Source organism: Oxyura jamaicensis, chromosome 6 (assembly GCF_011077185.1).
Source record: "Oxyura jamaicensis isolate SHBP4307 breed ruddy duck chromosome 6, BPBGC_Ojam_1.0, whole genome shotgun sequence".
Classification (NCBI taxonomy): Eukaryota; Metazoa; Chordata; class Aves; order Anseriformes; family Anatidae; genus Oxyura; species Oxyura jamaicensis.
Window position 1 is genome coordinate 16,643,247 of NC_048898.1, and position 17,607 is coordinate 16,660,853.

The following is a 17,607-nucleotide window of genomic DNA, read 5'->3' on the forward strand; positions in this document are numbered from 1 at the left end:
TGGCAGTGCTGTAGTCTCAGTTTAATGTTAACCTCTGGTCCTTTTAACAGGAGGTCATTCAAGCAGAATCAAGTAGTTTTCCCTTCATGTCACTGCTGCTACAGTCTCCACGTGCCTCTAGACCCCTGCAAGCCTGTGAGCAACTCCTCTTGGCCTTCTCCCAGGGTTTCATGCAGTGCCATCCCTCCTTTGCCTGCATGGACGTATCATAGCTATGCCCATGGAGTCTCCAAACCTGTGATAAAAGAAGAATTTGAAACTGATGTAAGTGCTAGGAGCACAGGAAGAGCAGCCAGCAGCTTGGAGAGCTGGTCACAAGCACTGGGCCATACAGCCTGTTTATAGAAGAAACAAGCTCTGCTCTTTCTGAAGAAAACGTCCCTCATTTCAACATGTGCAGGCATGCCCTTGTCCCCCTCAGGGTCACGGTGTGGAGTGATACCCATGTGTTTTTACTCACCCTGGGCTCTAAGACAAACCCACGCTTGGGTGTAGTTGTACAAACTACCCACAGCACTGGCTGATAGCCTGACTGGTGATGCCCCACACCGAGAGCTGATGGCTGTGCTCTTGGCTGTGGCTTGTTTCCAGGCTTTGCTCCTGCTTTTGCATGTGCTTCTCATTCCAAATGAGGTGCAGTGCTGTGTATAACCTCTCAAACAGCAGTTTGGCTGGGCTCCTGGGATGTCCTAGGTTGGGACAGTGCCCAGCTCTGACTCAGTGGCTTCTCTGATGCCTGGCAGTGCAACCTTCCCTCCCCAGCCCTCAGCTTGTAGTGGTGCTGTAGGGGAAAAAAAAAAAAAAAAAAAAAAGTTTTGGACAAGATTCCTGTTTGCTGTCTAGGATGGATGAGAACAGCCCATAGACCTAAGCCGCTGCTGTCTTCCCTGGAATTTTTTGCTGCTTGCTGGGATACCCATGCCTGGCTGTAGTCAGTGGTGAGCTTGGTGACCTTTTGGTCTAGCTTTGTAGCAGCCCTAGGTGGCTTCATGCCTCAGAGCTGAGGGCATGGACAGGGGAGATCAGAGCAAGGTGAGCTACAAACAAACGAGGAGGGGAAAAACAGGGGTTGTAGATAAGTGGCAGAAATGGGCTACATGGCACCTTTCTGCCTTTGAGTTGAAATTTAAAGGTTGGTAGTTTTTTTTGAGAAAAATATACATTGGTGCTGGTTGCCCTGTGGTGACTTTGTTGTCATCTACCCGCAGGTGAGTGTGGAGAAGGGGTAGGGTGTTTTGCTCAGTTCCTTCTTTCTGGGGTGGAAGAGGGGGACTATTACCTCAGCCTACATGAGGGTCTGGCTATTTAGATCAGTCTGAATAAAGCAAATGATTTGGGAAGATTGTGGCTTGGTGAGCTTAAAGAGAAGAAACAAGGGCACCATGGCCTGATGGGGCCAGAGACCTATATCTTGTTTTGCTTTCAAGTGAAGGAACAGGGAGATGTTTGTGGCCCAAGGAGCCTGTGAAGGGTTACAAAAACCTGAGTCTGCTTTCCAGCTTACTGGGAATGACGCCGCCTTGCTGTTTACAAGTTCAGAAAGAAGTTCAAGCTAGCAAAAAGGAAAATATAGCACCACATGCAACATTAACATGTTGCCTCCTACCACCTATATCCTTAAGTCCTTAAGCTTTTCATGACTACGCTCATTTCCAAACATACAGCGGAGTTAGGAGGCATGTCTAGCTAGGGAGTTAAAATACATATGCTTATTAAAAGATGGTTAAACAATTTGGTGAGAAAGCTACTTTTAGTGAAGTAAAGCAAAATCCCATACAAGGATCTCATGACTAGGAAGTGGTCATTCAAAAAGCACCCCAAAAGGAAGAGTCTTCTCCAGGGAGGGTTGTGTTTGGGTTTTGAAATGGCCAGGAGATGTTCTTAGAGTTATGTGTTTTATTCCTATCCTCCTTAACTCTTTTGTGTTCCTGCTAAAAGCACAGCTTCCTCTCTTTGTTTTTCTCCATGTTATTCTTTCAGTGTTGAATACAGAAGGAAAGTGTAACACAGCCTTGAGTTGGTTATTAAGCTCAATTATTAATAATGAGCAGCCTGTCACACACACGTGTGGTCAAAACCCATGGCGGGGGGAAAGGATGGGGGTGCACTCTGCCCCTTGGCAGCCCTGGTACCTCTCTCCGGGCACGGTGTGCAACCCCAGGTTAGATGTGTGCCACGTCTGGTAATTTAGCATTACAACCATGGTTTGTGAGGCACCAAGCAGACAACGAGCCCCTCCTCCACCTTTTTTTCATCCTCAAGGAGAAGTAGGATATGACTCAACACCTTCCCTAAGGCTGATGAGGCCTCACCTAGGAGCTGCAACCCCAGCTGAGCCCTGTACAGCACCAAACTCTCTTCTGCCCCTGCTTCTGTCTTTTAGCAAGGCATGGGGAACCTGAGCACCAGCTGGAGTGTCAGCAGTCTCTTCAATGCCCACAAAGCCCCACAAATGCCCACAAGGGCCCTGTGTGGCTGTGCGGGCAGGGAGGCACGGGGAGCGAGCCAGCCGGCTTTTCAGGTTGGCCCGGCCCCGTGGGCTGGTGGGGAGCATGGCGGCCCTGCAGGCAGAGCTGGCCCGGCGCCGGAGACAGGCTGGGGATGCAGGCAGGCATGTTTTCCAGGGATCAGCACCAGGCTGGAGTGACGGAAGGCCTTGGCTGCTGCTCTCCTGCAGGACTCTGAGCAGCTAATGAGGTATTGCTGCTTCAGCCCCTGTGTGTTCATGTGCGGGAGGGTCCTCGTGTGCTCTCCGTCAGCATCCCCGCGGGACAGCCTGTCCCCAGGCCTGCAGCCGGCCACGTCAGCTCTGCGGCTGGTTTTTCCAGCCTGGGAAGGTGGTGGCTCCAAAGTAGGTCAACAAAATTTGGCTAATCAAGGGGAGCCGTCTCCCTCTGCAGGTGAGTGTGAAGTCATCCTGGCCGTGGGAGGAAAGCATCAAGGATGGCTCCTTGAAGGCTCCAGGATTTTGACTCATTCCATCATTAAATGGCATTGAGCAAAGAGCACAGGGTGAAGGAGCTTCCTTGCACATCTGTGCCAGCAGATCTTTCTGGCTGATGCAGGAGCCTGGGCATGGCTCAGCCCTAGCCATTTGCCCACCATGGGCTGGCTCTGCACATGGACCTCTCCCCAGTGGTCCCCATGCCCTTCTTTGATCCTCCTGAGGATGTGGGCAATGCCTTCCTTGGATGCTTCTCCTTGTTCTTTCCAACTTCATCCTTTCTAACCCTTCATGCATTCCCACTCATCTTCCTCTCAATAGTCTCTTCAAACCAATTGCTGGATTTGGCTGAGCTAAACTAAATTTCTGGAAAGCCCCTTAATATGGCTGCTGCCGTAATTCTGGAAGACTAGAGTGAGCCTGCTTGATTGTGAAGAGGTAAGCATGTTCAAAGTGATACACAGAACCAGTTAACAACAGTTTAAAGGAAACAAGATGATTTTTTTTTTTTTTGTATTTATCAAATCTGAGAGAGTGAAGAAGCTTGGAGGACATTGGTTAACCAGAATGTTAGTGGGTACAGGCAGCCCTGTATATCTAATGTGTGTTGTTAGAAAAGTGAATCAAGGATTGAAAAACCATAGCTAAACTGTTACTGGAAGCACCATAGGTTAACCTGCATATCTTGGGGAAATATATATATATATATATATATATATATATATTCTATACGTAGTAAACAGTATTATAATTCAAATCCAGTAGTGCTGGATTTGGGACTCTAGACAGGGAAACTTCTTAATGACTGTGCACTGAACCCACCAACATACGTGGGGTTTTCTTTTAAGGCCAGTCTTTTTAAAATCTAAACTAATAGTGCAGAAGTGTTGAGTAGTCAATTTTCACTAAAAACAAAGTGGCAAGAATCTGAGTGCCTCAGTGAAAATATAAGATGGGCCAGCCAACGTTACTGCTAAAAATAAATTGTTTTGCTTTTTTCTTTCTTGCTTTTGCCCCCTGGATTGTCAGAGTGAGGAATGGTACTGAAGATGTGTGTGTTGGCAGGAGATGCATTAACAAAGCTGAGTAACAACAGACAGTAAAACAATTAGCAGAGTCGGGATCAGGACTAGGGTAACACTTCTTTCTCATTCAGCCTTAATTCCTCTGATTTAAATTGGTAGCATTTTAGTCCCATTTCTGTTGCCAGCACTTTGCTTTCTAGAACTTGATGAACCTTCATTTTGTGCTCTTTGCTTTGTCTGGGACTCTATAGTCTTGATAGACTTCAGCGGGAGAAAAGAAGTCATTTTGTCTGTGTCTGGTGTCAGTGTAACTTGTGCTAACTGTGAGCCCAGACCCCTTACCTGAGGAGAAGAACAGTGAAGTGAGAAGGGGCTGACAGAGAGCCACCAGCAAGGTCTGGCTGTGTGAATACCAGGGGATACTCTGGCTCTGCAAAACAGGAGGTTTTGTGTTTAGGGTCTGAGAATGCAAGGTGAAAAGTTTTTATGTACCATAACCAATGTAGATGACCACTCATGATGGCAATTTGGTTAATGAGCCTCTTGTTACTGTGCTGTGGTTTGGTTTACTCTCATTCAAAGCACTGAGTGTGTTCTGGCTGGAAAAAAAAAAAAAATCTGAATGATGTGGACAAAGTCTCTCTAATGACTAGTTCAGAAAATACAAATAGGTGCATCTGTGAATTCCTGTAGATGTTCTTAACTCAACCTGGGTTTTGAGATTTCTCTGAAGAAGCAGCTGATCAGGTTGTTTAAAGGACACCTTCAATCTTTATCAGAAGTCCTTCAATAGGATTTTTGGTTTGAGAAGCTGGCCCATTTGTTAGGTAGTCAGATGCACCTGGTCTCCTTCAGCCAGGAGGAGCACTATTTCCAGCTGTGAAAACAGGCAGTGGCGAATTAAACTGACAGACTGGTCAGGCTCACCAGACTCTGCATATGCATTCAAGTGCTTTTTCTCAGACTGGAGTTTGAAAACAGCAACTCTATGCAAAACCTCAGCCACTCACTCTATTCACTCACCTTAATCACTGTTTACAAATACCACTGAGCATACATACAGGCACCAAAGAACAGGAGGCTGTGTAAATGGCACACGCTACTCCACCACCACTGAGAGAGCTCCTGAAAGGTGGTTTTTGTCATCAGTGTTTCACATGGGATTTGCAGCTCTTGGTCTAGAGTAAAGAAGCTGCTGTGATAGCATTCATCCTGAGAGCAATCGCTGATTGTGGCATCTTTAGGTTAATAGCTCCTGATGTCACCATCACTTTTGTGTAACCCTTAGGACATTTGCTATCCCTTATATTATCATCTCTTCAGAGTGTTCTACAGTGGTAAGAGCAACTAGGTCAGAATTAACTTGGAGCACTAGTAAGGACTCCAGACGGTGCCTTCTGAGAAGCCTTCTCCTTCCGTTCAGTCAATCTGCTTTGGTTTTGTCCTCCTTGGGAAACAGTATTGCATGGCAGGGGGAAGGCAGAGTATTCCCTAGAAGCAGTCTTTCCTCTTTGATGCATATGTACTACAAATTACTTTGGCTAGCTTTCTGTAGAACTGTTCTCAGATCTCCAACTTTCTTGGTTATTATACATATCCTTCAGAAGGTCTGTGCAAAACGCTGTGCAGTGGGGCTCTGACACAGATATGGGGGCTTCTTCTTGTGGCTCTGTCTTGCCAGGCCAAAGAGACCTTGTGGCTGAGCTGTGTCTCTTCTCTTCTCCTTAGGCCTGAAACCCCTGTTTCTCCCAGAGGAGCAGGGCTCAGGGAGGAGCACAGCCATTCTCCTGCCTGCCTTTGCTTCTGAGGAGTGAAGAGCTCCGCGCACTGGGCGATGCCTCCCTGCACATTCACGGGCTTCTGCTCCCCTCTAACGGCCACGGAGGCGAGAGGCCCTTGCTGCAGACCGCGCACTTACGGGCTCTGGTGCCAGAGGGTGCCCGTGTGTCACCCAGCTCTGCTGGGGATCTCTGAATCCTCCGAGTCAGCGATTCCTCCTGCCTGCCCCGGTGGATGAAGCCCCCTGACTGATGTTTACTGGGTAGCCCTTCCCTCGGGTTGGAACAAGTCATGTCCAGCGCCTGCATTTCACCCAAACAGCCGTAAGAAGTCTCCTGCAGACTGGTGCTTATGAGGCCTCGATGTACCTGATAATGCGTGTTTGTATGCTCAGAGCTTTCGTGTTAGGAGAACTCCTCTCTTTATTGTGTCGTATAATTTGTTTATTGTTTTATTATTATTATTATTAGGAAAAAAAAAAAAAAAAAAAGTTCAGTGCTGCTTACATTTTGTTTTGGATATCATTTTGAAGTGCCAGAAATGTAAGTAATATCTCATTTTACGTCAGCATCTACGTAGGGATTATGTGGGCATAAACCTTACATTAGCTGAATGCTAGCGTAACACTCACGGAAATTCCTCTAGGATCTTTTGTCAAGCTCTTTGCTGCAACGTGTTTTAAATGTGTTTTTTAAAAAAGGTCCCTTTTCAAAGTCAGGGAGTCAGCCAGGAGTAGCCATTTGTTTCCTTATCCTCACCATTCCACCCCTTAAATCTACTTAAACTGTATAGGTGTAACAAAATCATGATTTATCTGCCATGCCATTTCTTTTGAGATAAAAAGGCATTTTGACCAAGAACATGAAGGTTGTTCTTTGCTTTCATAGTGTGGTTGAGAAGCTGCCCCGGGATGGCTCATGGTGGTACAAGTCAGACAGCTCTCCCGGGTCGAGACTGTGTCCAGCTACTGATCAATAATCTTACTTTGCCACTCTTATGCAAGTAATTTTATCTGTGATTTTAATGATAATAAAAGTGCTTGGCAGAAAGCAGATCAGATGATTGTCTGGAGATCTGTATTTCTTAACTGAAATAGCACTACTCTGCAGTATGTTAATAAACACCCCAAGTCTTCACATCCAGACCATTACTGAAAATATTCCACAGGACTGGATCTGGGGGTCCAGCCCTCTTTGGCTCAAAGGTGAGCTGCTGTAGAAACGTGCCACTGCATCACCCACACACCCATTAGGGACAGCTCACGTTGCTGCTGCCCGAGGGAAAGGACGGCGGTACCTGCCCGCTGGCAGCTTCTTGGAGTGGCCGATGAGGAGTCAAACAGGTGGAGTGGCTCAGGCATAGGCAGCATTTTTTCCACATCCTTCCACGCCACATGCAAGCAAAAGCTTTTCCTATATAAAGCGTGGTATCATCCTTTTCAACAAACGAACAAAAATTAGTAGATTTTGACCACGGTAGCTAAAGATTGGAGTGCAGGAAAACTCAGTAGAGTATTACATAATTATTTTAAAGAGGGATATACATGACTATAAGGGCTAAGATCCTGGAAAGATTATGCCCAAATTGCAAGCTCAGGTACAACTGGCTGAGTTCAGCAAGCCCTCTTATGGTGCAGATGCAGCCCAATTTTATACATAATGAGCAAATGATTGGTCTTGGAAAGGTTTCAGAAGATGTTTCAGTTTTCAGCCTATGGCCTAGGAAACCACTAGGGTTTTGAGTACCCAGGACAGAGATAACTGGTCTCTGCTTCCCTGCAGGCTGCATGTCCATGTGTGTTTTGGGTGCCAGTGCCACCAGAGGAGCCCTCACCACGGTGGGGATTTATGTACCCGGTGGCTGCACCGCTGGCTCGGTTTTGGGTGCGGTGGCACCTGTAGGGCGGCCAGACCTCCCCAGCTCCGGGGGACGTGTAGGGATTTCCTGAGGGGCACGTGTGAAATAGTGGGAGCTGGAGGGGGCACCGGGTGCCCGAGTGGGCTGGCTCCGGCTCCGCCTCGGTCCCCGAGAGCACCCGGCCGGGCGGAGCCGGGGCCGCCCCGGGGCGGTGCTGGTGCCCGGGGAGACGCGGGGCTTGGCACAGCTCGGCTCGGCTCGGCACGGCTTGGCACGGCACGGCACGGCTCGGAACAGGCGGCATGGCGCTGGGCTTCAACCTGTCGGCGCTGCCGCCGCTGCGGGAGTACGAGCTGGAGCGGAGCTTCGACGAGCGGGAGGCGCTGGGCTGGATGCGGGACAACTGGTGGGTGAGCGCCGGCACCGGGGCTGCCCGGCGGCCTGAACGGCAGCGCTTGTCCTGCGGGAGAGCGCTCGGCTCCCTGCCTGCCATCAATGTGCCATTGTTCCCCCGCGTCAAAGGAGACGGCGGAGAGCAGCCTCCCCGCCATCACCACGGGGCTCTTGTTGAAGCTATTTCTTCGTTGGTTTCTTTGGGGATTTCTTGCTTTACCCCTTCAGGCGCGTCCGTACAGAAGCGAGCTGAGTAATAAAGGAACACGTCAGGTTTAGATGTATCTCCTTCAGCTTTCTCCACCTTTTGAAGTGCCAGGGGCAAATCTCGTTTGTTTTTCTTGTTGCTCACCATAAGTTTTCTTTCCCTCGTAACACCTTTAACAAATACACCTCCGCAGCCTGTCCCTTTCCTTGCAGGGGAACCCCCGGCAAGCCACCTCGCTGCTCACAACGCCTTGCTTGTTTGCTGGGCTTGCTTCGTAGCCCGTCCACATGATGCTCTTGACTTGCTGCTGTTTTTCTGTTCCTAGAGCTCAGGGTTAACTCTCTTACCCTAAATAAATTTATGTGGGGCGAGAAGAATGCTTTTCATTTAGGCAAGATGTTCTCAGCACTTGCCTTTAATCACTGATAGCTATATTGCTTGCTGTCTTGCTTTCAGCAGTGTTTGGCACCAGTGCAGTTCTGTATTTTGGAGTGTACAGCCTGTTGGGTGCTTGAGCACCAGGAGAAAGGGCAATTTTCCCTTTCTCGGCCTTCCCTTCAGCTGGAGGAAGCCTTTCTGTCTGCATTTCTTTCCATTTTACACATGATACTTCTGATTGTGTTAGGCTGAAAACCTCTGTGGATGAAATCTGAAAGGAATAGAGCCTGGCCCCAGCTGAAACATCGTCATACCCTGGGCTTCAGGGGTGAGAAGCAAAATTTGGGTGCAGGAGTGGCAATCGTAATGGGACAGAGGGGTGTGGTGGCTCAGAGGTGGGGCCGTGGTGGAACATTTGGAGATCTGCAGCTTTAACAGCCTATGGGGTGGAGGAGGGAGGATGGAGAACGGGTCAGAGGGCTGCTCAGGCAGAGCTTTGTGCCTCTGCGTGGGGCTCACAGCTGCTGGTGCAGCAGGGAGGCCTGCAGGAGGGCAGGCTCGCCCCGAAGGGATCTCGCTGGTGGCCAGCCTGGGCTTCCAGAGGGCAGCAGCCCCACTCCCTGTGCAGCTTCACCCCGCTGGTGCGCAGCCCACGAGCAGGAGAGGGGAAGGAGCAAGGTACAAAGGTGGGAGTGCAGTGCCCAGTCTGCCACTAGCTGCTTATTTTGGAGCTGCCTGACTCTGCTGGAGAGCAGAGTTAAGAAACCAGCTCTCACCTGACCTAGAGTGTCCTTAATATCACTGCCCTGAGTGCCCCTTATGGCAGCATATGTCATGGGGTGAGGGCAGCTAGAGCACTTCAAGAGCCTGCTTGGATGTTTGCACAGTGCTCTTGGGGCTCTTAAACGTGGGGTACCTGGTGCAGCTGTGGGTTGGGCAGGAGACCCAGATGGTGCTGGGAACCCAATATCCCTTCCTCTTTGCAACCTGTTATGATGGCACGTGCCCCTGGGGAAAGCCACACAGAGTGCTTGAGAAGATAGGCTGGTGCGCAGTGAACACAGGCTGTCAGGGGCCAAACCCAGGCACTTACCATCCACGAACTGTTGTGAGGAGGGCTGAGGATCTCACAGCAGACTGCTGGCCTGATTTCCCACACTGTCATGTGGAGGATGGCACGCTGAGGGGTTTGCTGGAGGAGCTGGGCTCCTCAGTCCATGGGGTTAGGATTTCTTAGGGTAAATATCCACCAGAGCGGGTGCTCTCCTCCAAGGAGGAAAGGACTGGAAGTGCAGGGCAGCTCCCTGGAGCCCCTTTACCCACAGTAGTGAGATGTGGTTGCCCAAGCTGACTTGGGGTTGCTCTGTAGCTTACTCAGGCTGTGGCTTATGCTCCAGGAATGTCTGAGCCCAAACCAGCTGGTGCTCTCCTCTTCCTCCTTTCCCTAAAGTATCAGTAAGAAGAGTAGCTCCTGCAGCCATGCCTCGCTTCCTTGGTAAGGGCAAGTTTTGAAGGAGGCTTGACCACTTTCCTGGAGTATGTGGCAACCTTCCTTGCCCTTTTGCTTTTCCCAGTGGCAGTGGCTGGGGAGGGCAGAGCTTGCTGCAGTGCTCAGGGTCATCCGCTTGTTGAACTTGTGCCGCTCTGTCAGACACAGCGATGAACTCTTGTCACTGGGCTCCAGGCTGCCAAACCTGTGCAGCCAAGGTCTCAGCTGTGTACCTGCTCCTCTGGGACTCTGCTGCTCTCACTGCATACAATAGTCAGGCTGTCGGGGCCAGGCTGCTGCTCTGGGTCCAATTCTCTTCTCCCTTCTCATCCCACTCTTTTTTGGCCCCACGGCACAATGCAGCACTGCTGCAGCTGGGGGAGACAGCCCACAGCTCAGCCCATGCCCCACAATGGGCCCTTTGCACCACCCAAGGAGTGTAAAGGAACAAAACATCCCCCTGTCTGCTCAGGGTCCTGCCCGCAGCTTGCCACATCCTCATCCTGCCTCCGGGCTGTGACAGCTCCCTTTATCCTCTGCCTTCCCCAGGGTTTTAACTCACTCGCTGGCAGGTGTTTTATTTCTTGGGGAGAGCTCTGCTGGGGCTGTCAAAGTCCTGCTGCAAACAGGACACCAGTCTGGCTCTTTCTTTCCCTGACTGCTCCCTCTGCTTTCCTTGCAGGCAGAAGTCCTTCTTCTTCGCTGCGGCTTATGTGACGCTGATCTTTGGAACCCAGCACTTCATGAAGGAGCGCAGGGGCTACAAGCTGCGCGCGCCGCTGACCCTGTGGTCCCTTGGGCTGGCCTTGTTCAGGTAAGAGCCTGGCACTGCCTGCCAAGTTCTAGCTCTGATTTCTTTATATATATATATATATATAAGTTAATTTTCCCCCATGAAAGAGAGGAATATTGATCTAAAATACTTATTTTCAGTCTAGGTTTTTGGTGCTGGCTCCCTGCAGTGACGGTGAGAAACTTGCAGCCCATACTCTGTAATTAAGCAGGCAGACTCCAAGTCTCCAACACTGCCCTCATCTCCACACCTCTTCAGGCTGGGGGGAGAGAACAAAACAAGACGAGTACCTTGCTGCACACTAACTCCAGAGCAGGCGCTCTGCCCACGTGCACAAGTTGGCTGTGGTGAAGCCTAAGGGTCACTGGTTGCCCCTGTGGCAGTGGTCTGTAAAATCACAACTTGTGTGGAGAGAGGGGTCAGGGAATGACCACTCGTGGCCTGTTTCGAGATGAGCTTACACAAATGAAATGTGCAGGCTGATAACAAAGAAAAGGTGTGGATTTTTTTGCCCTGTTTGTGTTCTCCCTGGGCATGCACCGTTGGCCTCTGTTAAGAGACAGGATACCAGAACAGCCACCGCCCTCTTAGACCAAATGCAGCAGTTCTTATCCTTGAGTGACTTCTCAAGCAGTGGAAGTAGAGGGTGTATGAGAGGGAGTATTCTTTGCTGCTCAGCCCTCCTGCTGTGGCATACAACAGTTTGTTCAGATGTCTCTGAGGCTGCCCTGAGCTTCAGGATGGAGTTAGACATATATTCCTGGGTGCAGAGCTGCCGGAGGGTCCTGTGGTGGGTTGGGCACAGCCTTCAGATCCCTGTTTTTTTTTGCAGTGCTGTAGGGACCCATCGCTCCTGGAAGTACATGGCCTCCATCACGTCTTCCATGGGATTCAAGCAGTCGGTGTGTGATCAGTCCTTCTACGTCCATCACGTCTCCAAGCTTTGGGCCTACTTATTTGCGCTGAGCAAAGTCCTGGAACTGGGTGAGTCTGAAACCTCTCCCTGTGCAATGTGCTCAGAACCCCTTTGCTTTTACAAGCAGTTTTTATTTCTCACAGGCGTCTCTCCAAACATTACTCGGAGAACAGGGCTGTCTAACCTCGCACACTGCTCGTTTTCTTGCTTCCTGTTGTTCAGCCCTATACATCCTGTGTCACCTCTCTGCAGGGATGCAGCCTGAGGTTATTGCTCTGTTTTCATCCCCCCAGGCCAACAGGCAATTCTGTAGTGGGAAGCCTGTGGCCAGGGGGCAGTGGCAGGCAGGGCAGTGCTGGGGGCACCTGGGCAGCCCGTAGGGATTTCTCACATTGACCCTACGAAAGCTTGCTTTGCTGGAACGGGAATTGCTGGAAAGTCTGTGGTAATGTTTTGGTTGACAGGTGCCAAGACTTTGAAGGAAAAGCACTTGCAGCAATGCACAAAGGGGTTGAATGTGTCAGTGGGAAGTTTCTTCTCTACAAACCACAGGTGCCTACGTGGGCTTTATTGGTACAGACAAATCCAACGTGAAGCTAGGTTTTGGTGAGCTTAAACCAGGGGATGGCTTTAGCATTGCAGCTCACTCGTTCTGCCTCACCTGAAAACGTGCACAACTGCTGTGATTTACCTGACTAACAATGCACCTCTCCCCCGTCCCAAGGTGACACTGTGTTCATCGTTCTCCGGAAGCAGAAGCTCATCTTCCTCCACTGGTACCACCACATCACCACTCTCATCTATGCCTGGTACGCCTACAAAGAGATGGTGCCTGGTGGTGGCTGGTTCACCGTCATGAACTTCAGCGTCCACACGTTCATGTACTCCTACTATTCCCTGCGAGCTGCGGGCTTTCGGGTGCCCCGCTCCATTGCCATGACCATCACCTTTTCACAGATCCTGCAGATGCTGATAGCCATAATAGTGAATGTCTTGCTTGTCTTTTGGATGGACGATAAGGTCTGCCCTGTCACCTGGTCAAATGTTTCCTTTTCATCCCTAATGTACCTCAGTTACTTGGTGCTCTTCTGCAACTTCTTCTTCAAGGCTTACCTGATGGGCACCCAGAAATCAAAGGGGGAATAAAACTGGGGAGGGAGGAATTGGCTGGGGTAGAGGGAGGGAGAGGGAAGAAGGAACTTTTAATTCCTGCCTGGAGCTCAGTCACCTGATAATGATGGGGTGATGAGGGTCACTCTGGATGAAAGCCATCAGATGAACTTGAGCAGTGGCCTCCGGCCTGTCCTTCTTGCAGCAGTGACTCCCCAGAGGCGGGTGTGGGTTGTCGCAGGCTGGCAGTGTGAGGAGAGGGGTGCAGTTGGGGGCTGGAGACCCTCTTGCCCATAGCTCACCATGCCCTGGGCAGGTGGCAGAGCCTGAGTGGTTGCTCTTCAGCCCAGGTGCTCATAGAGTTCAGAATTTGTCACTGAAAAGCAACACCAGCCTCTGAGCTGAGCCCCAGTACTACTTGAGTTAATGTCTTATGTGACCTGCTGTAAATGCTAAATGCACTGACACAGGTTGAAACACCACCTCCTCTACAGCTGCATCCAGAAGCACATAAACGTTAGTGGCTGTCACCCTGAGGTTGGCTGGCTGCTGCCTGGGAGCTGAGCAGAGCCAGCCCTGGCTGGCCTGTGGAGTGAGGCACTGCCTGTGGTCCCAGCGAGGGACAGCCCTGGGGCTGGGAGACAGAAGGGTCCAAAAACTCCTCTCAGGATGCATCAAGAACTGTCGTCGTAATGTGTAAAAATGACTAATAAATGCTACTGTCTATGGGTTTATTATCTGACACCTTTTTCATGCCTAACCCTTGTTCTGGGCTGTGGGAGAAGCATTGTTTTCCCCATCTGCATCCTGCTGGTTTGGCCACAGCAAGGTACCAGCAGGCTCTGTCCCTTCATGCTCCTCCTTCTGCAGTCACTGTTGGCTGGGCCTGCTTCATCGGTCTTTATGCTCATCACCGTGAAACTGGGAATAATAATGATAAAAACAAAAATTAGGCTTTTGTGTTACTGGTAGACCTGAGCACGTGGCTGCTTGGGGACCCTGTGCTACATCAGGTGAGCCTTGGAGCCTGAGCCTGTCCAGAAGCAGCCCCAGATGATGGCACGTCCCAGTTTGAGGCATTTCTGTGCCTGGCGTGGTCCCTGCTGGGCCATGCCAGCTCTCTCCTTCCTGAGCCTATGGCTGCCCCAGCATTACTCAGCCCAGCCGGGCACCCCCGTGGCCACACAGACCTCTTTGTGAAGATGACTCCTCCTGGCACTCTGTGAAGAAAAGCCCAGCTTGCATAGTGCTGGTGAGCTGCAAGAGCCAACAGCCCTGTTTTGGAGGGGATGCACTTGATATATTTTTTTTGTCTTTGGTGGCAGCAATTAATGGCAGCTCCATGGGGCAGACGAGCAGCTGAGGCCACCTATGGAGCCCCATACCGCTGGGAGGAAGACTACTGTCCCCCAGCTTCATCCCCTGCCCAGCGCGGGTGGCAGCAGGACGCGCTGTGGGGCCAGCCCCAGGCTGCCCTGGGTGCCAGCAGCCGCTAGGTGACACCACCTGCCCTGCTTTTATAGGGGGCCTCCGGGGCCCTGCCCGGGGCTGGCAGGACCACGGAGGGATGGGGCTGCGCTGCGGTGGCCCTGGGTGGGGACAGGCCAGCAGTGGCCTTTGCTGCTGGAGGGCTCCTCTGGCAGGGACAGCTCGCCTTAGTTAGCTCCTGGCAGCACTACACTGCTGCTGACCCCATGTAGCCAGCAAAGGCTTTGGGCTGCAAGGAATCCTCTTCAGTTTTAAGGTTATTTAGGTGCCCGTGCAGAAACTTGGACTTTGGCTGGGGTGTTGCTGGCCAGAGGTGGTTAGGGAATGTACCCACCCCAAGCCTGGATGCAGCCAGGTGCCCCAAGGCAATTATCGACAGGAATTGCCAACAGGAATTAGCTCCATCTCTTGCTACCCGAGCTATTAAACGTCTCCAGCAGGAGCTCGGACGTTCACACCCAGCCTGCAGTTTGAAGCTGGGATACCAGACCACGGTAAAAGCTGGCATGCACCACGCAGGGTGTCAGAAAACAATTCCCCACTGCACTAACAGTAAGTGACTAACCAAGGACGGTGTTGCGTGGCTTTTCAGCAGGGAGGGAAAACGCTGCTGGCAGCCACTGAGAAGACCCAACTGTTCTGCACACTTTACATTAGCCTTTGGAAAAAGACAGCTATGAGGAAGTGGGCAGCACGAGCCATGCCAGTGGTGGGGGCTACAAGCCTGGCTTTGAATAGGGAAAGCCCAATAAAGAGTGTATTTAGATAAACAGGAATTTTTCAGACCATCTGGGCGTGATGAACTTCCCGCTAAGCAAGCCCAGAAACGTTTGCTGTTATCTATGAGAACTGCTGAGGGACAGTGAGGCATAAAGAAGCTGGAAAATGCAAGCTTTGTACCCTTTCAGGAGGGACGGGGGCCAAAAGCTGGGACCTGCTGACAGCTAAATCCCCTCACCCACCAAAAACCACTGGAACAAATAATCTCAGCTTGTAAGCAGTGGAGATCAGGAGCCATGGGGACTTGCCAAGGACAGAACCTGGTCAAAGCAATCTGATTTGCTCCTGTGACAGGTAAGGGCATGGTGAAGAAGAGCCCTGGCTGCCATTTCAGTGGATTTTTAATGCTTCTGACCTGTGTCATGCTCTAGGCTCTTAAGCAACCTTTAAAACATGATGTGGATGGGATGTTGGGTAGGGACAAAACCCATTGGATAATTATACCCAGAGAGTTATCCAGGGTTCACTGTTGAAAAGGAAGAGTTACGCTGAGTGAAGTTCAGGGACATCTGTTCCGGGTCTGGTTTTGTTCAACATTTTCATTAATGATCTGGATGATGGAGGAGAATGTGTGCTTGCTATATCTGCAGATTGGTAAGTATCCAGTGACAAAGCTTCTTGCTTAACTGGCCTTTGGAATAAGCAGGAGCATGCTAACCCCCACCCAACTGGGCTGCAGCATCAAGGAGACATGGCTAGGGAGGTACTGGGGTCCTGGGGAGAGGTCCCGGAGAAGGTCTGCAGGGCACCTGATGTATTTGTTGGACCAGTGAGCATCACATCCACGTCCTGGGACCCTGGGGAAGGAGCTGATTGCAGGAGGCTGTGCTGGCTCAGCTGCATCGGGAGGGCAGGTGGCATTTGGAAAGCAGGGGGCCTCTCCCAGGGCTCTCTGCTGCCAATTTGCTTGCTCTGTTATTTACTTTTGGCTCTCTCTGGTGTCTGGATGCTGCATGGTGCAGTACCTCTGACTGCAGAGACAGACCCCGCCATCTTCCCCATACAGGACTGGGGAGGAGAAGCCTGCTCCCAGTAGCCCACCTGCAGAGCCACTGGCCGTGCCCTTGCACGCAGCAGTCTCCTGATGCACGTACTGACTGAGTCTGTCCTGCTCAGAAATCAGACTGGTCTGGCCTAAAGGTAATCAAAATGGCTGCACAGAAAATCTCAGGCTGAAAAATCAGTAACTTAACTAGGTTTTGGCTTTCCCCCAAAGGCTTTTCCCCAAAAGGAGATCAGGAGAACCATGTGCTGGGGCGGGCCTCTCACTCCATGCATTTGGGCTGTCTGGTATGGGCTGAATCCTGCAATGCTCAGCAGCTACTGGCCCCATCTGATCAGCGTGCTCCCTGCTCCACCTGTCCCGGGCTCCCCTGCTGCACCCCATCCCACCCCATCTCACCCCAACTCCATCCTCTCTGTGGGACGAGAGCTGGATCACCACAAGTTCATCTCAACATGGAGCTGCTGAAGGCAACACACAACCAGAGCATGTTGAAACAAAGAAGGAGCTCGTGTTGCTCTCAGCTCTGGTTGGGCTTTCCCTCTTTAGACACATCACCCAAAGGAAGGGGAAGCTGGGCCTCCCTTTGATTTCTTCTCCAGGCAAAGCTGTGTTTTCATGGGAGATGTTTCTTCTGGCTTTGCCGTGTTCCCACCTGCACTCGAGGTCAGCGTGGGGTGGAGGGCAGGGTGCGTGGAGATGCTGGGGGAGCAGCAGCTGCCTGAAGGGCTCAGCATCTTGTTGTAGGAGCAGGAGAGGGCTGTGGCACCAGCTGGCTCAGGGGATCAGGGAGAGGATGGGACCCAGCTGCGGGACACCCAGAGTGGGGAGGAAATGAGAGGGACTGGGGCCTTGCTCCTTCCCCTGGGGAGGGAGCTGGGGCAGATGGGGAGTCAATGGGAGGGTGCCAAGGTGAGGCCTTGGTGGGGAGGCCCCAGAGCAGATGCCACCATCACTGAAGCCGCCTCAGCAGCACTGGCACCCAGTGACAAGGTAAGAGTTGGGCCTTATCTTGGATGTGTGTTTTTGGTATTTGTGCTTGATCTTTGCATGCACGTTGCAGGTGGAGCAGTAGCTGTTCCAGCACAGGGGTACTTGGCTCCCTCATCTTGGTCAGAGCAAAGCGTAGTTTTGCTACAGTGTGTTTGGCCTGATATCTGTGACTGCTCTGTGTCTGCTCACCAATACCTTCAGCAGCAGCTGCTGTCTGTGGAACAGGCCATGGCAAAGACTGAGTGACTTTCACACTTTGCATGTGGAGGACCTCTTTGTGTCTCCTAGCAAGAATCCCTTCTCAGCAGTTTGCTTCCTCTGTGCATGCTAGCAGTGTTGCAGAAATCTGCACCAGCTTTACCTGCCCCACTCACCCAAGCAGGTTGGTTTGTCTTGGTAATATGTTTTACTTTTTTTCTCTAAGAGAAAAGTAAAATATCAGGGTTGTGCT

The 17,607-nt window shown here is 51.1% G+C and overlaps 1 protein-coding gene across 1 annotated transcript; it reads left to right on the forward strand.

Moving 5' to 3' along the window:
- The first annotated feature begins 7,811 nt into the window (after positions 1-7,811).
- ELOVL3 (ELOVL fatty acid elongase 3) lies at positions 7,812-13,634 on the forward strand. Its single transcript, XM_035330425.1, has 4 exons — positions 7,812-8,011; positions 10,756-10,887; positions 11,699-11,850; positions 12,507-13,634. The coding sequence occupies exons 1-4, from the start codon at positions 7,908-7,910 to the stop codon at positions 12,926-12,928; spliced, it is 810 nt and encodes a 269-aa protein (XP_035186316.1). The 5' UTR covers positions 7,812-7,907; the 3' UTR covers positions 12,929-13,634.
- The last annotated feature ends 3,973 nt before the right edge of the window (positions 13,635-17,607 follow it).